Below are 23,279 nucleotides of genomic sequence, written 5' to 3'. Positions count from 1 at the left end.
GAAACTTCTGGAGGTAATGCTAAAGCAATTCCAGTTTGATGTAGTGGAAACCCTTCGCTGGAATTCCAGAGCCCCAAGCAGGAGGCTGGAAATTGTAGATCGTGGGCTGGCTAAGCTGCGGGAATCCCATGCTTCCCACTTAGGAGTTCTGTGGACTCAAGCAAGAGTCTCTCATACCAAATGCAGAGAGGGCATTTGGGTCATTTTCCTCCTTGGGCTAGCCTGGGGGTGAAATGAGATACTGTATGAATGCCCGGCTAAACCTCACTTTCTTTGTTTTAAAGTGAAGGTGAGACTCATCTTTCCTCTCCAAGGTTTGGTTCAGTGCTGGTACGTGATTTGGAATGAAGCTGTGTCCCTTCGGATTTGGCGTTGATGAGATTCTGTGCCTTGTGAATAGATACTACAAGGGGACACAGGGAACCAGAAACTTTATTTATTGTGGCAAAATGTAAAAATAATGTGTTGTGGCCGGGTGGGGGTGGCATACGCTTTTAATCCCAGGCAAACAATTCTCTGTGAGTTCACGATCAGCCTGGTCTACAGGAGCTAGTTCCAGGACAGGTTCTAAAGCTACAGAGAAATCCTTTCTTGAGAAAAATAAGAAGGGTGTTGTGTGTGTTGGTGTGTGTGTGCACATATGTGTAGATGTCAAGGTCCAACCTCAGGATACAATTGCATATGAAATACAGTCCGCCGTGTATTTTGAGACAAGGTCTCTCATTGGCTGGACACTCATAACTAGGCTAGGCTGCCAGGCCAGCAAGACTGGGGATCCACCTGTTCCTGCCTCTCCAGTGCCTGGGATTACAAGGACACGGTGTTGCCTTGTACCTGTCTTTTTATGTGTGTTACGGGGGAGCAAACTCAGGCCCTCCTGCTTACAAGGGGAGCACTTTAATGGTCATGCTCCCCCCCCCCCCAACACTGTTTAAGACTCCTTTCCTCCCTGTGTTATCATGGGCAGTACCTATAGTGTTTGCTTTACCTGTGAATGAGTTCACTCTTGCTAGAAATGGTTGTGATCTCACAGGCAGCGATGGTAGGGGAGGCGGTCTTGTCCCAGACTTAATAAACTGAGTGGCTTATGCAGTTGTAAACTGTGGCTTCCCTGAAATTTTGGAGGTGGGAACTTACAGGTAAGGAAGAACACCCCTCCCCAGGGCGTCCTTAAATTCAGGGGCAGCCGGGAGCTTGCTGGCCTCAGTAAAAGCTTGCTGTCTTCACGTGCTTTTAGTGCCTCCTAGTGGCGTTATAGCAGAACGACATGTGGCCCCGTCAGACACTGCCTGATCTGATGGGTGCTGGGGCCAAGCTGGAGCTTGAGAGATGGAGGAGACCTGCCTGTCCCTCCCCCCCCCCCCGAGGGGTGCTGCCCCCAGGTTCTTTAGGACACAGCTTCCACAGTCTGCTATTATCACACACATATTTATGAATAACTTAAATAAGCACCCCAACAGGGAGTATGTTCTGTGGAGGAAGAAAGCTGAGGTTCTTATCAAACAGAAAGCAAAACAGTTGCTGACATGAAGTTGTTCTAATATGACATGTCAACATGACTGAGGACTTCTTGCTTCCTCTCTTTTTAGAAGGAAGGAAGGCAAAAACCATCGTTCTTTATCAGTGAGTAAGGAAGCAGGGGCAGGGCCTTGCCACTTGGCACCCTGAACTGAGCTCCCCAGCCTGGACTTCCCCACAGGACTAATCAGGCCTTTGTGTATTCAAAGACTCTAGACCAGAAGGAAAGAGGAGGAGGTGGTTTGGGGAGGTATCATGTCTTGACTTTCTTCTTTGCATAATTAGCTGTTTTTGTTTTTTTTTTTCTAGTCTTGACATTACCCTGTCACATTTAAAACACAATGCTTACTGATTTCTCTGGTGCAAAGCAGTGGACGTCCATTAAGTGAATTTAAGGGCCACAGCAAAGGGCAGAGGAAGCACAGCCGTGTGTGGTTAGCTTGCTGTAAACAAGTTGATGTGTTTCTGTATTTCTTTTCTTTTCTTTTCTTTTTTTTTTTTTTTTTTGGAACCAGGGTCTTAGGGTCTTGCTGTGTACCCCAGACTGGCTTCAATCTTGCAATCTTCCTGCTTCATCTTTCCAAATGCTGCGATTTTGGTCTGTTCTTAAGAACCTGGGTGAGAGTCCTCCTTGAAGACATTGCGTCTACAGTAAAGCATCTTTCCAGGTGGCTGTGACGTTTGGCAAACTTGGTGTTCAGTGGCCTTACGACAGCCACCCCTGTGGACGAGCCCCTTGAGGACCCTTCATTAAAGTCACTCCCAAACAGGGAGCTACCAAAGCGTTTGCCAGCCCCAGGACTTGCCGGGAAACAGTTCTCTGTAATGATGATGGCCTGCTGTAAACTTTTTACAAGAACCTGCCTGCCTAGCTCAGCCGCATATTCTTTTCTCATTTTCCTATAGTCTCAGTTTTCAAAACAGTGCCGGTAATGGAATGTATTGGCCTTTCTGCATTAGAAGCTGGGAGCAGAGCGTTGGATGATTGCGACGAGGGCTTCAGATGTGGCCGACAGAGACCGTCTGGTTCCTCTCATTCACTAGCAAAAGCGGCAAACTTCTGAGTTTCCCCACCATGGGGTCGAAAGGACAGGGTTGAGCCTGGAGGGCTCAGACACACTACCCATTTTAATGGCTGCCTTCAGAGCTGGAGCCAGGGTTGCAGACAGCAGGATCTGCTGTGGAGGCAGGCAGAGCCTGGGCGCATTTTACTGAACGGCTACCAGGGCTCTAGAACAGAAGAAGATGACGGCAGAGTTTCTTGTGTGAGGTGGGGTGAGGCTGCCAACCTTGCAGGTTGAGGTGCAGGGAGGCCCAGGATGCAGAAGACTTTAGGAGCTTGACTCACAGAGAAGGGAGAGAGCACTATGAACAGTTGTCTAACCCATGGATTTTGGAATGGGAAGGCTTGCTGGTGGCAGACAGAAGCAAGCCCGTTGCTACACCTAGGTCAGCTAAGGCTTCCCTTGTTGGATTTCTTGCATCCTAAGTTTGCCTCTGCCAACAGTGTTCTTTCAGTGAGCACCATGCCAAGCAATTGCCCAGTTGTTTCCCATGCTTTAATCCAGTGAGAGAGCAGAATAGTAATTCAGTTGTTCTTTTCTTTAGGTCAGACTTGAAACTCCATCTCTTCGATTTTGCACTATGTACCGTGACGAACCTCAACATAAATTACTGACTTTGGTTAGTCCCCAGGACACAAAGACAGGTTGGTAGTTATTCTGTTTGCTTGTTTATTTAATGTGCATTGGTGTTTTGTCTGTATGTCTGTCTGTGTGAGATGTTGGATCTCCTGGAGGTGGAGTTACAGTTGTGACCCATCATGTGTGTACTGGGAATTGAACCTGGGTCCTCTGGAAGAGCAGCCAGTGTTCTTAACCGCTGAGCCATCTCTCTAGCTACCTGTGGTTGGTAGTTATTAGTGGACGGGTTGGTGTGTGTGCATGATGTGCTGAGGGCCTCACACATGCTAGGCAAGCACCACAACCAAGGCACCTGTACAGCCCTGAGTTTTAAAAACCAGGGACCTTGATTTTCATGGTATACAATGTATGGAGGTCACATACCCAGGGAATGGTGTCAATGTCCTTTGTTGAATTTGGAAGACTATTAAGGTAGACTGGCTTGTTTTCAACTTTTAGGGACCCAGTGGTACCTTCTTGTCTTTCTTGAAACATGGGCCATTCTGCACGTCTCCCATCACAGTCCCTACTCAGAGCTGCTTTTGTGGCTCGCTCTTGCTATCCCATTAACAGCAGTCTACAGAGCTGTGGACACCAGGTAGGACATTATTGGGGTGCTACCGTGACCTTGTAGAATGAAGGGGTCATTCTCATTACCAAATGCAGTGAACGAGGGTCTCAGAGTGGTCAAGTGACTCACCAAAGGCCTCCAGCTAGGGTATGGGAGGGATCGATTTCTACAAAGTGAAAACTGGATGGGGGTTCTGGTTCTGGTGCTGATGGTTATAGGGTCTGTGGTTCATTTATCTTTTCCTGTAACTACAGAGAAACTATCTGGGCCAGGCTTTTGTGGTAGCTCCATGGAGCAAGTCCTCTGGAGAGAGGCACAGGCATGGTCAGTTGCATCTTTTTTTGTTGCTGTTGTTCTTTGAGACAGGGTCTCTCTGTGAAACCTGTCCTGGAACTCACTCTGTAGACCAGGCTGGCCTCAAACTCACAGAGATCTGCTTGCCTCTGCCTCCCAAGAGGTTGCATCTTACGCAGAGGCCTGGGGGTGTCGGCAGTGAGCAGCCTGCAGTGTAGAGGAATAACTGGTTAGTCTTCCTGAACCAGAGTACCAACAAGCTGGTAGGTGGCCCCTTACTTCTGACCTCACAGTAAACAATCCTACATGACATTTTTCTCATTTGTTTTGCCCTTCTTACAATGCCAAGTATTGCTTTCCAGTAGAAAGTAACAATACTAGTACACTGATAGTAAACTTTTAAATTAGTTAGCCCTTCTGAAGGTTGGCATTCTCGGATTCTAAGTCTTTTAACTATGCTTTGCAAAGGAGGTCTGCCCCAGCTCTCCACCTCCCCTGGATAAACAGTTTTGCTTATCACCTGACTGCCTGGAGTGTGTGCTCAGAGGATCCCTTCAACTGCTGTCACCAAGTCCAAGGTGACATCTTTGGAGGCAAGCTGTTTAAAAGTGTGTAAGACTCTTTTTTGTCTTTTAAAGTATTAGGTATTTTTAGCAGCTCTTTCTTATTTATTATGTATACACTGTTCTGCCAGAAGAGGGCACCAGATCTCATTATAGATGGTTGTGAGCCACCATGTGGTTGCTGGGAATTGAACTCAGGACCTCTGGAAGAGCAGCCAGTGCTCCTTAACCTCTGAGCCATCTCTCCAGCCCATATGCAAGACTCGTCATGCTTCTCCTCTTGCTAAATATGAAACATCAGTGTGCTCAGCTCACTCTCTGGGCATTGGGGGTATGATGCCAGGGCTTTCTTAGTGCCCCACGGCCAGCAGAAGCTGTGTGGGAGCCCTCTGGTGGCAGTGAGGGTGCCTCCTCTCTCCCTCTCCATCCAGCTGAGCCTGGACTGCCCTGAAGAGAGGGTCCATGAGAACCTCAGGTATTTGACACTACCTTGAGTTTGCAACCCCACCACCAGGGGCGAAGAGGAGTCCTTTGATTATGAAAATCTCTTAAAAGACTCATTTTAGGAAAATGTCCAGATATCAGCAGCTCCACCATCCCATTGAGACACCGAACAAGAATCTGGTTACAGGCTTTAAAAGACAGTCTGCAGGATATAAACACACAACGGATTCTTAGAAATCTGTTTTCCATTTGCACGGTACTTAATTTCTGTTGTTAAGCGTACACCCTAATACATATTCATGAGTGCTAAGAAATCTCACTGTGGCTCCAGCTTGTACGCCGAGAGTGCTTTTAATAAAGTTTCCGAGTGACTTCCTGCTGCTGTGGGCTCTGTCGTTGCTAGCTACGATTGTTTACGATTTCAGAGAAACACTCGCTCCCTTGATGCCCCGTGCATCCTAATCCAGTCTTTAGACGGTGTCTTGAGTTCTTCCCAGACTGTGCGTCTTGGAAACTTGAGACTTGCAGACCCTGTAGTATAAGGATTCTTTACAGCTAAGCATTGCTGACTCTTGCGCCGTTATCTCCCCTCCCACCCCCGTGTGCAAAAGCAAAGAGCCTTTATTTTATGCAAGTTTACAAACTCAGTCTCTCCGCATGTCCATCGTTCTGGAATAAACGGAGAGCCCCGAGCTCAGTCAGAGTTGGATTTTTATAGTAGTAAAGGTGGGGGTGAGGGGTTTCTGAGGTTCAGGACCCCTGATTGGCTGACATTTGTCTAGGGGTGTCCTGGTGAGTGTGTGCTGGCAGGTGATCCTATCTACAGCGGTTGGAATGTTTGGATGGTCTGTTCTTGGGTGGTGCTCAGGTAATCTTAGTTTATGGTCCTTCCTGCAACCAGGTATTGCTTCAGGGTAAACTACTGAGACTCCGGTGGCTGAGTCCTACTCCGGCAGGTGATAATGGCTGGAAGTAAAGAACTTCCTTTGGGCGATCTGTTCATATTTAGCTTATCATGGCTGGTTCCCACATTTCCCCCTTCACAGGCACCGATGGCAGGACCCAGTCTTGGGTCCTGCTTGCCCCTGGTTTTTAAGGAGGTCTGGAACTACTTAAATTAATAAATCCATTAATTGACAACTCTGGACCTGTATATCAACAGTGCCGTTATCTTTATTCTGATGAAGGCAGATGCGTGTTTAAATGGAAGCTAAAGGGACCAGACGCTGTTTGATCGGCCCCATGTATGAGTTAATTATTGATAACTGTGTGTGAGTTAATTATTGATAAGCTGGTTCGCTCCATTACAGTGACTTCCTTCCGATAAGTCTGTAAGCAAATAAAAAACATCCAGGAAGGGTAAGTTCCCCAGTGGCCAGCAGTTGCTGCTTATGGCTTCCTGCTCCAACATGAGGGACAGAGCCTTCCACCACTAGCCCCGTAGGAAATTGCAAATGCCTTCCGCATAGAGGTGGCTTCAGAAGCAGGCGTTCTTGGCTCTGTGGCTCGTATTTATTCAGATTTTCTACACAGCGGATGGTTTATATTCCCTAAGGGGAAGTGGACAAATGAACTCAGCAGCCCTATGTGGCCTCAGCTTCCCAAAGGTCTTTATCTACTTCTTCATGTTTTATTTCCCTCATTTTAAAATTATTAACTCAGGTGTTTACGAATATTAGAAAGTGAGTCCTTATGCCAAATGCAAAGCGACCTCCTCTCCATCTCTCTATTCAATCCAAAGCACTTGCCCTAGTGTTCACCACCGGTGACCTTGGCTTTTCTTAGTTCTTCCTTTGTCCTGCATATGCAGTAGGACGAATATGGACTTGGGTATCTAGTGAAGCGATGTGTCAACTGCCTGCCTGTGTCAGCTGGGCTGTTTGGCTTCTCCGAGCATCAGGTTCACCATTTACAAAACGGAGAAGATCTTATACTTCCCGGGGTGTTTGTGGAAGCCGAATGACTTGTGGAAGCAGTTAAGATGTTTTGGGACCATTCCAGCAGAGAGCAGGAGGCCCATCGTCCACCACGGCAAGCCTCCGTTTGCTCTTCATCTTCGCATTTTCATTGTGCGAGAGGAACGCATGACTTCAGAGGGCTAAGCTCCTGTGTTTCATTTCTGGCCAAACTCTACGAGTGGGAGTTATGTCCCCAGCAGATTCTGCCTGCCACACCACTGGCAGCCTAATTTGACTCTGAACTACCCTAAGAGTAAAGTTGTTCTTCAACACACCCCAAAGTGCCTAGTGGAGAAATATCATACACTTGATGTGAAAACATCAGTTGATCAGGGGTAGGCTGAGGGGTGGGCACATGGCCATCCTGGGTGAAAGAGGGAGGCATTCCAGCGAGGGAAGATGCCAGCTGTGATCTGGTGCCGCCAGAAGGGAGAAGATGGTGTTTCTAACGGCCTCCTTTGCCAGTCAGGCCCCGTCTGAAGTAAATGGTGTTTGTCCATGAAGAGTTTAGGGAACAAAGGGAGGGGTGGAGCAATGATTGAGAAGACCAGGCTGCAGATAAGGGCAGTGGGGATCCAGGACTCCTGGAGGGATGGCTGAGTGCTTAAGAGTGTTTCCCAGAGTTTGAAATCTAGCATGGAACAAGCCAGGTGCCCCATATACTCTTTTAACTCAAGTTCCAAGGGAGCTGGTGTCCTTTTCTGACATCTGTCTGTACGCGCGCGCGCGCGCGCACACACACACACACACACACACACACACACACTCATACACTCACGCCACACACATACTCATTCATTTATATCCCACACACATTCACACAGACTCACATATATACTCAAACTCTCTTTGTGTGTGTGCACACATACACAGATGAGTAAACAACCAGAAGATGGCCTTTGAAGGTTTGCTCAAATCCGCAGGGCTCTGCAAGGTGGTTTTAGGCACCCTGGCTGCCTTTCAGAAGGAGAAAATGAAATAATTTTATTTCAGTTCTGAACTTATCAATTGTTCTCTATTTCAAATAGATCAACATTCAATTATAAATATTTCATTTCCACTTCCTGAGAACGTGTCTTTCTTGCTTGACTAACTATTTTTTTTAAATATTTATTTATTTATCATGTATACAATATTCTGTTTGTGTGTATGTCTCCAGGCCAGAAGAGGGCACCAGACCTCATTACAGATGGTTGTGAGCCACCATGTGGTTGCTGGGAATTGAACTCAGGACCTTTGGAAGAGCAGGCGATGCTCTTAACCACTGAGCCATCTCTCCAGCCCCCGCTTGACTAACTATTAATCCCACTTTAAAACAAGAAGGAGCAGGCTTCTAGCCAGATGCACTGAGTTAGGGTGAGATGCTCTTTGTAAGACTTTGATCTGTACGGCAGTGATGCTGTGTTGGTACCCAGGGTGCTAAGAGGATAGGCGTATACAGACAAGTCAATCAGTGCTTCTGGAAAACTCTGGTCCCTGCTCCCTGGGGTGGTTCAGGCCACTAGGATATGGCATGCAGATGTACCCATGTGTCTCCTTTCTGACCGGGTGCTTTCCATACTTGGGCCATCCAGGCTAGTGGGTGTGTCCTCTTCAGGGACGGTTCTTCTCAAGTCTGGAATTGCCTTTTTCTTGCTCCTCACTCTAGCTGTTGCTTCTGTAATGTTTCTTCTGTGAAGTGGATCATGCAGGAACTGCATGTGATCTGCTAAAGACACGCCTCGTGGCTTCTCAGAGCCCCTGCAGCATCGGCTCTTTCTAGTCCTTGCCCAACTTTTTGCGTGTTTCAATCCCAGGATAACAGCCGTAGGTTCTGGCAGCTGTGAGTCTAGAGCTGTTTGCCTTTGCAGTAAGGATGCCCTCTGTGACCACCAAGTGCTTGGCGTTTGTTTTTTGGATTCTGTTCTCCACAGCTGCAGCCTGTCAGTATTCCTTCCTTCCTTCCTCCCTCCTTCCCTCCCTCCATTCCTTCCCTCCCTCCATTCCTTCCTTTCTTCCTTCCTTCTTTCCTCCCTCTCTCCCTCCCCCTTCCGTCCCTCCCTCCGTTCCTTCCCTCCCTCTTTCCTCCCTCTCTCCCTCCCCCTTCCGTCCCTCCCTCCGTTCCTTCCCTCCCTCCGTTCCTTCCCTCCCTCCATTCCTTCCTTTCTTCCTTCCTTCTTTCTTCCCTCTTTCCCTCCCCCTTCCGTCCCTCCCTCCGTTCCTTCCCTCCCTCCATTCCTTCCTTTCTTCCTTCCTTCTTTCCTCCCTCTCTTTCTCCCCCCTTCTGTCCCTCCCTCACTTCTTTCCTTCCTTCCAGCTCTCCCTCTGTCCCTCCTTCTCTCTATTTCTGTCTCTGTCTCCCTCTCCGTGTCTCTCTGTCTATATTTCTCTCTCACAGACCGACAGACAGAGACAGCACATTTGTGGAGTTCAGAGGACAGCCTGGGGTGTGGGCCTTTATTGCCCACCTTATCTGAGACAGGGTCTCTGTTGTTCGCGGCTGTGTCTGCCAGGCTAGCTGGCCTGTGAGCTTCTGGGGATTGTCCTGTCTCTGTCCCTTTTCCCCTTAGGGGCACTTGATCACTTACCCAGCTTATGGAGTGTTCTGGCCCTACCCACCAGGGTCATACAGGGCCTTTGGGGGCCTGGCGATTGGTCCTGCCTTATGGGACACACCTTCCCTGCTTTATACAATCATATGTTTGTGACAGAGGACAGGTTTCCCTAAGAACTGCTAGGCCACGTCACAGCTGCCCTCTTCAAGAAACTTGTTAATGACCTCATTAAGTTTTTTTCTTTTTAGCTCGCTTCTGGCAATGTTTGTGATACTATTTATTTATTTATTTATTTATTCATTCATTCATTTATTCAATGAAAGCAAGTGGTGAGAAGTCAGCCAGCGGCTGGTAAAGAATGACACTCTGTAAGTGAGTCATGTGACAGAGGCACAATACCAGAGTGCTACAGAAGTTTCTGGAACGGGACGGCACTGCTCCGGTAAAGGGAGAGCCACGAGTGGTTCTTGGCAGGAAAGTGGAAGTTGAGCCAAGACAAGGAGTATGAACCCTGAGAAGATGGCCACGGCCACTTCCTTGGCCTTCCGTCTCTGTCTCCTGGTGCCAGGCTCAATGGTGGCATCGACTCCTCCTCACGCCCACACAGGTCACTCTGTGACCTACAGGGCTCTGGGACTTGGGTTTTTGGCAGCTGGCACTCCTGGGCTTGCTCTAAAGCAGCCCTCCACCTGGAAATCTAGCTGTGAATCTCACCAGTCCTCTATGCCCCTTGCTTTTTGAAGGAGTCCAGGTTTCTTTTTGTAGCTATCCTGTTATGTTATTGGCTATTGCTTTTCCTGGAGGCCATGAAGGGTGGGAGGGGGAGGGGACCACAGAGCTCAGAAGGTGCCTGGGCTCCAGACTAGGGCTGGAGGCAGAAGTCCAGGCTCTGCTACAGTGGCCGGCAGACGGCCTTTGAGTGGTTGGAAGGAAAGCTGGCTTTGATTAGGGACCAGAATGTTCATCCCCGGAGGCTGCCAGTAGCCACGTCGGGAGGACAGTGGACCCGCCTGGCACCTTTAGGGGAAGCAATGGGAAAGGGAGCATTAAGGGGCAGATGGAAGATGAGGGATGAAGGAGGCTTGGGCCTGGTCATGTGCTGATGCTAACGAAGTTGTTATTTAGGAGAAACGGTGCCCAGTGGGATCAGCTGGAGTCTTTTCCTGCATGGTCTGTGGGACAGCAATGGTAGTGAAGAGTAAGGGGAAGCTAGATCTGGATGCTCTGAGTGGTACTCCTGCTGTAGGTGTCCCACTTCAGGAGTGAGCACACCAGTTTGAAATGTATATGTGTATGTCACTGCCCATGGCCCTGGTCATTCCTTGTGGCTGATTTTCTTGGATAGAACATAAGCACCGTGAAGCCAGGAAGGGCCCCTCAGATCTGGGTTGGAAGGGTGTGTGTCGTCCCAAGAGGATGCCTGACACGCGTTCCTGAGCCTTCTGCCCAGGGAGCTGTGACACACAGTGGTGGCCCAGGCTCAGAAAAAGCCAAGCCAGAGACGGGAGACGGAGGTGGTAGTGTAAACAGCTGTGGCCACACATTGACTTCCCTCATGAGAACGTCTGCCTTTCCCCTTGGCTCCCAGGACATTTTGTGACCAAGCATAACGTTCACTCTTCAGATGGCTGCTAATTTATTTACAGAGTTGGGTGATTGCGTGTCACGTGCACCCCGAGAAAAACAAGCAGGGGATTAAAAAGTGATGATTTTTTTTTCCTGGAAAAACATGTCCATTATAGCCTGCAGTGACAGCGGGTGCCAAGGCAAACATTCAGACGAAAACAGAACCTCTGTGTAGTCAGCCCTCCGAGGGGCTGTCTTGTCCAAGGAATATTGCGACACTCGGAGCGGACCTCTGCGTTGCCTTTGGGGCAGGTGGTTAGCTTGCAGAAGTGAAGGATCAGATGGGAGCTGGAGGCATTTCTCAGAACAGAATGCCCTTCCCGAGGTACCCCTTAACCCCGAGCAACAGAATGCCCTCCTGAGGAACCCCTTAACCCCCGAGCAGGCTCTCTAGACTTTGAGGATGGCTTAGGGACGGAGTCTGGGCACGGGGTGGGTAGCGCTGTGGATTTCTTGAACGGAGGTAGGAGAGATGAAATGAACTGGTCCAAACAGTTCTCCAGAGAGATGGTTTCTATGCCTCCAGGAAACGCATGGGTGGCACCTCCAGGAGACTTCTCCCTCACAGCAGAGTCAGTGGAGTGAAAAATGTACAATTTTTCTGGCATTAACTCTGCCTCCTCTCCAAACTCCAAAGCCAAGATGCAGAGTGGGATAGCTCCCTCAGGGTCCCCTGGGTCAGCTGGCACCCTGTTGGCATCTGGGACCCAGGAGACCTAGAAGTTGTCTGTTTAAGCTGGTGCACGAATTTTGTATCATACAAAGACAGACACCATCCTGGGGTATGCCAGATTGTCTCACCTTGAGCAATGGGGGAGCCTGACTTAGATAGTTCAGATCACTGAAGGGGGTAGAAAAAGGTGGGCTATGGCTGGAAACTCAGCTTTCTCTTCGGTACCCGCTTCTTTGGGCAGCTAAGATGTCCTATGGCTGCAGACTCATACAAACTCCAGAGCCCTGTTTTCATTGGTGTGTGAAGGAAGTAGATTGGGGATCGCTCCCAGTGAAAGCAGTGTGCTTTGGGAGCACCTGTTGGCCATGGTTCGGGCTTCTGTCTGTCCCCTGTTAATTTATGGCGCTGACTGTCAGATGGATTTGCACAAAGAGAAAGGACATCCTAGGAGGGCGTGTCCTTCATACCAAGACATCATGGGGTCTGGAAACCATGGAGGCCAAGGAGAGTATTTAGTGGCCAGAACAGGGGTCTTTGTCCTGAAGGGCAGGGACGGCATATGGAAGGTTTCTGTCCATACCGCTGCAGGGTCTGTCTGCATCTCTGTTCTTCCTGCCACTCTGGGAAACTCAGTGCATTTGCCTTGTTTGGTGCACCTAGGCAATTTTAAGGTTCCTTTCTTCTATAGACTGGACTTCTTTTTTTCTTGCCCTGGTATCTCTTACTTCAACTGTACTTCGGGATCCAGGCATGACCTCCCTCTCTCCCTCCTCCTCATCTTCCTTGAGTTCAGTTTTAGACCCATGAAGACAAAACAGCTGGAGGCAGGAAAAGCCTGAGGAACACAGGGGGCCTGCTGTGAACGCGCTGCGAGCCAGATGTTTCTTTCCCTGTGACGAAAGGCGCCCAAGTTCACGAGCATCTGGGGAAGCGTTTGTCCTTTAAGGGCAACATCTGTATGGAAATGGTAGCCCCGAGTAATGCAATGTGACGGTTGCTATGCCAACTGGTGTATTTTCCCCTCCCCTTAAATTATTGACCAGCGCAGTCAATGTTGCATAAAAAGTCTTGCAACTCAGTGGAATGTGTTTATGTGCCGGCCTCTGCCAGAACTTTTCATCGCTTTCCCCCCTACGTGTATTTGCTTTGGGGAACGATGGCCTGCCACTTCGGTTTAACTGTGCCCCCACCCCTCAGCCCCAGCACACATATTCCTAAGATTTGTCACAGGCCAGTGGTGGCTTAAAACTGCAGGGGAGCCATAGAGGGAAGTAAGAAGGGCTTGAGGGACTGGAAGCCCTTTTAGTTGTGATGAAGAAGATCAGACTTGGGGAAGTATGGGAGTCCCTCGCAGATGACTTGGGGAGGTAAGATGTGTCTTGGTGGGAAGACGAAGGACACTGGTTCTTCTTAAAGCTCTTGTGAAATGGCAGGGGGCATGAGCTCTGTTTCTTAGTCTGGGCCATGTATTCAGCTGCCTGCTGGCTACATATTCCCTGCTGTCCGTGTAGCCCAGGTTGGCCTCAAATTCCCAGCATCCTTCTTCCTCTACCGAATACTGGAATTATAGACATGTGCCACCATTCCTGGCTTTCTTTGCTGTCTGTAATTGCCACTCCATGTCACCCCACAGTCCCCGAGTCTTCCTTGCTAAGGCATCTATTTCCTTTGGTTCAAGCTGGCTGCCCACTTTGCTGTCTGGGATCACACCCCCCCACCCAAATGGGTCCTTTCTGCCTCCCCCGACACCCTACTATTTTGTCAGCAGGATTGCTATAGGTCAGCCCCTTAATTCTTGAGCTATATCACCTCTAGCCCCCAGTTCTCCTCCCGGCCTCTGACTCACCCCTTCCTAATCCATTCTTTACACTTTAAGTCTTAAAAAAAAAAAAAAAAAAGGACTTCATTTCTAAAAATAGCACTTTCAAGTACACACAGTTTTGGGTGCCATAGTTTATACTTAAGAAGGCAGAGATTTAGCAGAGTCCCCTTGCTGGCATTCATGTACAGCCACCTGTGGTCAGTATGCATGCTCCACCGGGACATGCATCGCAACTACTGCCTAAACGAATGTGTCTCAATGGTCCAGCACCCCCATTTACACTAACCTCACTCTTGGTGCTGTCTAACCTGTGAGGTTGGACACTCGCCCCTTTTGCTTGGTCTCTTCTGGGACTTATTACCAAGCCTGATACCGTGATCCAACATCTATGGTCTCCAAGACTGGACCCTGTCCCATAGCTGGCCACCATGTGTTGCCTCAGGCTTGGTCTGTCTTGGAACACAGTCTCCATCCTTCACAGACAGTCTTGCGAAGTGCTTGTCACAGTGCGAGTCATGGCCAGGCTGCCCTTCTGGCTCCCCTAATGCTGAACACAGTATCTGGCACATGTTAGATTTGCTGAATAAGTACCGTGCCCCTCGCTTCCCTCAGTGTGGCAACAGCTTGACGATATTGGCTCTGCCGAATCATTTTCTTCCCAGCCTCTGCCACATAGTGCCTGGGCCCATTCTTTCATTGATCTCCTTCTGCTGGCCCTAGCTCTACACCACTGATTTTCTGTCTGTTTTAACCTGTGGTGGTACACACCTTTAATCCCAGCACTCAGGAGGCAGAGGCAGAGGCAGAGGCAGAGGCAGAGGCAGAGGCAGAGGCAGAGGCAGAGGCAGAGGCAGAGGCAGAGGCAGAGGCAGAGGCAGAGGCAGGTGGATCTCTGTGAGTTCAAGGCCAGCCTGGTCTACAGAGTGAGTTCCAGTTCAGGCTCCAAAGCTACACAGGGTAACCCTGTCTTGAAAAACAAAACAAAATAAAACAAAATGAACCTTTGGATCCAGTGACACTGACCAGGTTCCCATCTTTTCTCAGTGTACCATTTACACACATACGACCTTGAGCATGTGTCTCAACTCCTGAGCTTCACCTGGGAAATGGGATGAACTTGGTGGCCACACCTGCCATGGCACCGAGTGCTTGCTGAGCACCTGGACATGCTATTGTGTTGCGGTTACTATTTTACCATAGTAATTGAATTGTCTCTTTCCCTTCCTTCCTTGGAGTCAAATGGCTGTCAGTCATCTCCAGAGCACACCCCAGACTAGCCACACCCCAGACTTTTGTAGACTAGGCTGGCCTTGAACTCACAGAGATTCGCCCGCCTCTGCCTCCCAAATGCTGGGATTGAAGCCGTGCGTCACCATGCCTAGCCTGCCTTATTCCTTCTTATGCCTTTGGTGTTGGTGTGGCCGTTCTGTCTTTGCCCTCCTGTGTTCTCTACTTTCTCACGTCTGGAGTGTCCTCCTGCTCACTACTGCCCCACTTATTCTTCTGGTCCTTGTCATTCTTCAGGATTCTTGTTTTGAGTCACCACCTCTTCTCCCTCCCCTCCAGCAGCACATAGCTTGAGTGTGCTCAGTTTTATTCTGTGCGGGCCCAGTCCTCTCTTTTTCTCTAAGATGGACTTTTCCTAGGACAAGCTCAGATTTAATTCCCGGAGTGGATTAGTTAGTGCTTTGCCCTCAGTGGCTTCTCAGCGTGTGTGTGCTTCATGGGAAATTGACCCTCTTGGAATTGCCACTGTGGTAGGACTGGGTCACTTTGGCGCCCCCTGCTGGAGCAAGTTGGGAGAGGAGTTAAACAGCCATCTGAGCATCCTTCCCCTGATGGATGTTGCTAATTTGAGCACTGCACTCTTTCCTGAGCTCAGCCATGGCCTGAAATCTGTCCATGATTCTGGCTGTCACAGCCTGCCCATTCAAGGTGACAGGGGGCCACTAACTCTACCTACCCTATTCCATTGCTTTTCCCAAGTGATTGTTTTACTTGAATGTTAATTTGGAAGATACTTACGTTAGAAAGGCTTAGTTCTCGTAAGGAATCTTAGCAGGATCTTAAAAACCTTGTTGGGGGCTGGAGAGATGGCTGTCAGTCAAATATACACAGGAAGATTTTAGTTAGATCCCCAGTGCCCACTTAAAAATCTGGGCATGACTATGTGTACTTGTAATGGGGACAGGGACAGGGAGCTGGAACTCTCTGACCAGCAAGCCTAGTTCAGTCAGGGAGCCCTGGGTGCGGTGATAAATCCTGTGTTGAAAAACAATATACGTAGCACCCGAGGTGGAACACAGGCCTCACCACTACACAATGCACATACATAAGCATGTGCACTGACATACACTGCTCATCTGAGCATGTGTGTGTGTGCACACACATGCACACACACATACACACAGACACACACAGACACACATACAGACACACACATACACATGCACACACACATACACACACATTCTTGTTGAGAGGTGCTGGTCAGGTGAGGCGCATGCCCTAGTCAGGAGTACCATCATCAGTGTGATGTTCTCTGGTAGAAAAGAAAGGGGCAGTGACAGAGAGGTGTGATGTGCAGAGCATTGTGTCATTCCACTGGAGGGGATGGACAAGGTGGCAGATAGCAAGCAGTGAAAGACAGACAGATAGACAGACAGATAGACAGACAGACATCCCTGTGCAGACTGGAGCAGAAGACTGTCTGGATACATAGTTTCTCAGGCAGAGATGGCCCGTTATAAAACTTTTTTTTTTTTAAATGCTTCACAGAGAGTTAAAACAACCAAGACTCTTCACCCTAGCTAGGTGGTGGTGGTGGCACATGCCTTTAATCCCAGCACTTGGGAGGCAGAGGCAGGCGGATCTCTGTGAGATCAAGTCCAGCCTGGTCTATAAGAGCTAGTTCCAGGACAGGTCCCAGGTCCCAAAGCCACAGAGAAACCCTGTCTCAAAAAAACAAAAAACAAACAAACAAACCTCCCCCCCCCAAAAAAAAACAAAACAAAACAGAAAAACCCCTCTTCACCCTGCAGAGTTTAAGGCAAGTAGCTGAAATTTCTGGAAACCATAGGAGAACTTCAACACTTTAGGAAATGTTGTTCGGTGAGGTGCATTCTTCCATGGAACCTGCAATGGAAGTGCGGGAGAGGATGCTGCATTGAACTAAGGATTGGTACATAAAGCTAGTAATGGAGGAGCTGGCGTTTGAGACCTGGCTGGCTTTGAAGTCTGGATGCTTCTCCCTACACCAGGTCCCCAGGCCTGTGCATGGAATCGCTGCCGGCTGCCCTGCTCGCTGCTTGTGCTGAAGTCCTTCAGATGTTAGAAGCTGACTCGGCTTTGCGGGACTGGCATTTGCCCCCTCTTCTCCTTGTGTTTTTCACCCAGTTGCTTTCGTTGTCCTGAATGCAGCCTTGGACTTGGGGGCTCCTTGCCTCGGTTGTACATTGATTGCCTGTCTCATCCACCTGCTGAAGCCTTACTTAGTGATTCAGGGTTTGTGGAGCTCTCTGGGGACACTGTCCCTTCCCTCCTCTGCCAATCTGTCTTCTCCTCTGGGTCCTCATGACAGTCAAGTTTAGTTAGCACTTCCTCGCCTTGCATCAGGACAGCTAGCTGGACTCTGTCCTTCTCTGCAGCCTGCCAATCCCTGGAGTCAGGATGGAGGTGGATCTACCAGTCCCTGGGGCCAAGGTTCTGTGGACAGAGTTGGGGACTCAGCCAAGGAGAGCTGAATTCACTTGATCCCTTCATGCCAGAGATGAATCTGGGCCGCTGGGAGTTCACTTGGGGAACCTCACTGTCTTAACTTGTTTGAGAAACCTTGGCTTGCCGTAGAATAAAATCCATCAGTAACATCTTGCTTGTGGTCCCTGTCACCTGTCACTTGGAGAAAATGAGAGAACTAAAATTGGTGCCAGTGCCTTAGCAATGCTGGCTCCTCTTAGCCCTGGGACGGGAGGTGTGTGTGTGTGCGGGGGGGGCATGAGTGAGGAGTTAAGGACATGCTGATCTATGTGATAGTGTTTGTTTTCTGAAGCATAGGTGTTTTGGTTTCCATTTTGTTACCCTTAGTACCGCTAGATCCCAGGGTCTCCGCAGTGCAGGCCCCGTGGCACATGTCAGTTCACCTGGACACATCCCGTGACATGTCCTGGCTGTGCTCTGACAGCTTTGGCATGGGCTCTGCTGCCGTCTTTTCCTGCCTGCATTTCCAGGCACTTGGGGCTCACTGATTAGAAGCTACTGCATCCTCCAGGCTGGTTTGGTGCAGAGGACAGGTTTAGTTTGGACTATTAAATTTGATTGGACTTCCATCTTTATTGTTATACACACTTAGTCGTTGAAGATGAGTTTCGACAAACGTCACGAGGCGGGTTGAATCTGTTCGGTAGCAGCATGATTAATGAAGGTTCTGCTGTGCCCCGTGAAACTCAGAAGGTGCCATGTCAACATGGTTCTGGGTGAAACGGTATTAGTGAATCGAACATCTGTATTACAGAATGCAGTCTGCAAGGAGACCGAACGGTTCTGTTGCTTCCCTTTGCTGAGCTGGGAAATCATCCCCGTGGCTGTAGAATGCCCCTGCAAGTTCTAGTAGCTGCCATTTTGGAAATTAATTGCACTGAATAAGCGAAGGCGAATGCCAGGCATTTAATTGGCTCGTCTCTCCCAGGCTGCTATGTGAATTTTAGAGTCATTGTTAGAATTCACCCCTGATCAGAAGCTGACAGGCCGGGACAGAGGCTATTGGCCTTTAGAGGGGGAAAGGCAGGTTCTGAGACCGGCTTAAATGTCCGGCTTGTGCCTTGTATAGCCCGGTCCTCCTGGATCTCTACTAATAGCAGATAGGGCAAGAGGGAGTGGCGGCTGACCCAGAGTGGGCCACAATGTTTATCCACAGTTGTAAACCTTACGTTAAATGTTCAGGTGACTTGGTTTTTGATTCCATTGTCCCCCAAGTCTTCATTTAGAAAGGGTTGTCAGGGAAGATGCGTTTAAACATTCTGTGGCTTCCCAAACCCTTGGGATTAGGTACTCAGTTTAAGAAGTAGTGAAAAAGGTATCTATTAAAAAGGCATAAAAGATTGCAGAAAGCAAGCAAAGGGACTTTTGTATGTGAGATGAGAGTGAAGAGGTAGAAGCCAGGGTGGGATTTGCCTTTTGAAAGTGACCACTGAGCAGGGAAGGACTGGCGAGGAGGCAGGAATGCGCCAGGTGAGGGGCTCCTTTAGTCATCTGAGGCAGGAGGCTGAAGACAGAGCAGAAAGACATGGAACGAACAGCTCATTGATTGACAGGCAGGGGGCACATTCTGCCTGCCAACCTTATCCTGGGTATCTCAAACCAGTCCACTTTGGAGTTGCTTAGACCCCTGGGGCGATGTCTTTGGACAGCTCTGGTGAGGAATCTGGGGCTGTGTGAACAGGTGTCTGCATCCAGACTTGGTCCCAAGGATGTTGGGCAAATCAGCAGGGCAAAGGCACTGTTAAGGTGTGGGCCAGGTAAGAGTGAGGAAGGAAAGACATGCCCCTTACCCCTCCCCCCAGATCATTGCTCCAGAGCCGCCTTCTTCCCAGACAGCCCCTCCCCATGTGTTCCACCACCTTCTGACGCGCATGCTGCAGCTCTGGCCTTTTACTGGATTTGTGGTCCAGAGTCCGGGGCTGAACCGTCTCTCTGCTCTTCCTACCCAGTGTCTTCAAGTCAGCCTCCCTCTCAGAGCTGCGGTGTCCGCAGAATGATGCTGGTAATAGTTTCATTACGGGCCTGGAGGACATTCCAGTGGAAGCAGGCTGTGCTGAGCCTAGTGCCAAGCCAGGCATTGCTCAACGCACAGGAAGTAAGTCTCTGCGCTCGGAGCTCAGGGCCCATAGATAGCGTTTGGTCAGACAGAGTGTGGAGAGTAAAGGGCGGTGCAAGCGATTAGACATTTTTTAAAAAATTTATTATTTAAAAAAATTATGTGTCTGAGTGTTTCCTGCATTTGTGTCTGGGCACCACATGTGCTTAGATCCTGCAGAGGGTAGAATAGGGCATCAGATTCTCTGGAACTGGGGCTATGGATGCTCTGAGCCACAGCGGAGGTGCTGTAAATTCTGAACCTTAGGTCCTCTGAGCGAGCGCTCTTTTGGTTGGTTAGTTTGGTTTTGTTTTTAGAGACAGAGCTCTACGTTTTTCTCTGTCCCCTCCCTGTCTCTCCCCTCCCCCTCCTCAACTCTCTCCCATGGTCCCCATGCTCCCAATTTACTCAGGAGATCTTGTCTTTTTCTACTTCCCATGTAGATTAGATCCATGTATGTCTCTCTTAGGGTCCTCATTGTAGTCTAGGTTCTCTGGGACTGTGATTTGTAGGCTGGTTTTCTTTGCTTTATGTTTAAAAACCAGTTATGGGTGAGCACATGTACACCGATGACAACTTATGCTGGAGAGGTTGTGGGGTAAAGGGAACACTCCTGCATTGCTGGTGGGAGTGCAAGCTGGTACAGCCTCTTTGGATGTCAGTGTGGTGATTTCTCAGAAAATTAGGACACAACCTTCCTCAAGACCCAGCGATACCACTTTTGGATATATATCCAAAGGTTGCTCAATTGTGCCACAAGGACATGTACTCAACTATATTCATAGCAGCATAGTTTGTCATAGCCAGAACCTGGAAACAATCTAAATGTCCCTTGACCGAAGAATGGATAAGGAAAATGTGGTTCATTTACACAATGGAGTACTACACGGCAGAAAAAAAATTATGATATCTTGAGACTTTCAGACAAGTGGATTGAGCTAGAAAACATCATTTTGAGGGAGGTAACCCAGACCCAGATTTGTGTTCTTATAGAATGCTGCAAACCTGACCCCAGGCTGGGTAGATAACTCCGTGGTAAGACACTTGGATAGTACGTGCAGGGCCTGGGGTTCTCTCCTCAATATCGTAAAACAACCCAAATGATAAAAATGTCACCCGATTCACCCACAGAACACTCAACCTGTCGGCCCATACTATTGGGAGTGCCACTTCAGACCTCCAGTGTGTACCTTGTGTGACTGACTCATGCCTTTCTCTCGGTTTTCCCTTCAGTTGTAGCTGTTTATTTAAAAGACTCCTGGTGGTCCATTGAAGACGTCCTAAGAACTTCTGATCCCACAAGGGAAGGGCTCATGAAGGTGAGGGCATGTGATGTTAAATGAACATTTGCAAAACAGGTTTTTGAGGTCTTTTCACGGGAGCCTGTGTTAAGAAATTAAGGCTGCACCAAAGCTACAGAGAAACTCTGTCTGGAAAACCAAAAAAAAAAAAAAAAAAAAAAAAAAAAAAAAAGAAAGAAAAAAAAAAGAAATTAAGGCTGGTTAGCAGGTGCTTTTAAATCAGGAAGCCATTTCTTAATCCCTAGCTGCCTGAAGAACAGGTTCCTCTGTGTCCACATTGTCTCTCTCAGTGCATTCGTCCTGTGGGCTGCCCGGTGGGCACCAAGTCTGTTTTGTCTCTGGACTCTGAAGGCTAGAGGTCTGAGGTCAAGGAGGACATCTTTTGTGTACTGGGGGAATCTGTTGGCTCTATCCCCACTTCAGATTGCTCTAGCATTTCTTTGGCCTAATGATGGCCATGTTCACCTTCTTCGGAAGCATTGTCAGCCTGTGTTGAGAGTCCCCCCTTTTGCTGAGACATCCTTTGTGTTGAATTTTGGGGAGCGTAATGTACCATCATAGCCCAATCACCTATAAAAACTCATTCCAAACAAGTTCTCATTCACGGGTTCTGGTGGGACGTTCAGCATCTTCTGACGGGCATCCTGCTAGCATCTTTTTTTAGCATCCTGCCAGCAAGGAAGAGGAACACATGACCGTTCACCAGATACCTGACTACTGTCCAGTCTGCTTTACCATCTCGAGTGTCTCTTAGGCTTCAGTTTATAAACTTTAATCTGCCCCATTTCTCTGGTGTGCTGAGAAGTTTTTCTGTTGAGTACAATTAGGTCACGGTTATTGCTAGAAGATTTAGAAGCGAATTGGTCTGCCTGCATATTTATTACCCCAGCTTCTTTATGGGGCTGGTCTAATTTCAGAATCTTTGAGCTCCTTGTTGTGTCCTGGGCGGCACAGGCTTGAGTTACACAGCCCATGAGGGATTATTTGGGTGTAGACTTCGGTGTCTTTAATGTCAGACCTGGAGCCTCTGAAGGGTTGTGGCATTGGTGAGCAGTCGAGCAGTTGTAAAGTAGGGGCCTGGGATGGGGATGGTGAAGGTGGCGGCAGCAAGCGGCTTCTCAGAGAGAATCGCTGGACTTCAGCTGGAGCGGATTAAGGAGGGAGGCAGTGATCAGCCGAGAGAGACGCTGTGTTCCTCATAGCTGCCTGTTCATCTGGCTGCCGGATTTATTTTAATTCTGTAGGTGAGAGGAAGATAGCATTTCTGTATCATCCCGAAAGGGCGTGTCTTTCCATGACTGCCTAGAAAACCGCTTGCTTCTTTCTGTGGGGTTCGGTAGGTGCCGGATGAAACGTCAGCCCAGCATTTGTTCCCACTCAGTTTGGAGAATGAGTTTCTAATGGAGTTTCTTCTACTGAACAATTCCAACATTGAGTCCTAGGGCTGAGCAGATGGGCTCACCGAGTAAGGACCCCTGTTCTGCAAGTGTAAGGGCCCAAGTTGGAATCCCCAGCGCCCATTCAGAAAGGCAGGTATGGCTGAGTGGACCCCGCCTGTGAGGGGAGGAGAAAGGTGGACTCTAGCGCTCCCTTCCGCTTCAGTGAGACTGTTCCAAGGCAGTAAGGGTGACAGAGAAAGACACGCAAGGCCTGCCGTGGCCTCTGTATGAGCTTCCACATTCAAAAAAACACTCAAGGACATGCATCATACAGATGCACCAACACACACAGGTTGACAATTGAAAACTAAGTCCTGTTTTAAGATGCACCAACACACACAGGTTGACAATTGAGAACTAAGTCCTGTTTTAAGTTTCATCCACGTGTAATTTGCGTATCGTAAATTTACTCTAAAAATGTACAATTCCGTGATGTTTAATAGACTTAAACCCACCCCTCCACAGCAGTTTCATTATCCTAACTCTGTTTTTGCTGACAGACAGCCCGGCATACGGATAGACTACATTTTATTATCCCTCCGTCAGTAGATGGACATTGAGGAGGGCCCACGTCTTAGCTGTCATGAGTCTTTTTGGGTGACTGTTGGTGAGGACATGGACTCTGAATTTTTTTGTATACATACCTAGAAACATAACTGCTATCACACGGGGTCTCTCTCATATTTTGAGGACCTACCATGCTGTCCTCCGCAGTTCCTGCACCAGCTGACTTTCCCCCAACTGTGGTGGTTTGAATGGGAAGTATCTTTCCCATAGGCTCGGATATTGGGACACTTGGTCCCCATTTAGTTGCTCCATCTGGGGAGTTATGAACCCTTTAGGAAATGGAGCCTTGCTGGAGGGAACAGATCACTGGGGGAGGGCTTTGAGGTTATAGAGTCTTGCCCTACGTCCTATTTTTTTTTTCTTTCTCTCTCTCCTTCCTGTCTTTCCCACCATGACGGACCCTGTCCCTCTGGAATCTTAGCCAAAATAACCCTTT

At 48.8% G+C, this 23,279-nt stretch overlaps 1 protein-coding gene across 1 annotated transcript in view; it reads left to right on the top strand.

The window, feature by feature from the left end:
- The window catches only part of LOC121450791 (protein FAM169B-like), a 77,901-nt gene that overhangs the window by 20,633 nt on the left and 33,989 nt on the right, over window positions 1–23,279 (top strand). Inside the window, exons 3-4 of the mRNA XM_041656088.1 lie at window positions 3,127–3,226; window positions 20,770–20,855. Coding sequence (XP_041512022.1) covers window positions 3,127–3,226; window positions 20,770–20,855 — 186 coding nt within the window. The remainder of the gene's footprint in view (window positions 1–3,126; window positions 3,227–20,769; window positions 20,856–23,279) is intronic.

The sequence above is a fragment of the Microtus oregoni genome, unplaced genomic scaffold (assembly GCF_018167655.1).
Source record: "Microtus oregoni isolate MIOR12 unplaced genomic scaffold, Mior012 000000F_ref0000247, whole genome shotgun sequence".
Lineage (NCBI taxonomy): Eukaryota > Metazoa > Chordata > Mammalia > Rodentia > Cricetidae > Microtus > Microtus oregoni.
This window is presented reverse-complemented; position numbering and strand designations above follow the sequence as displayed.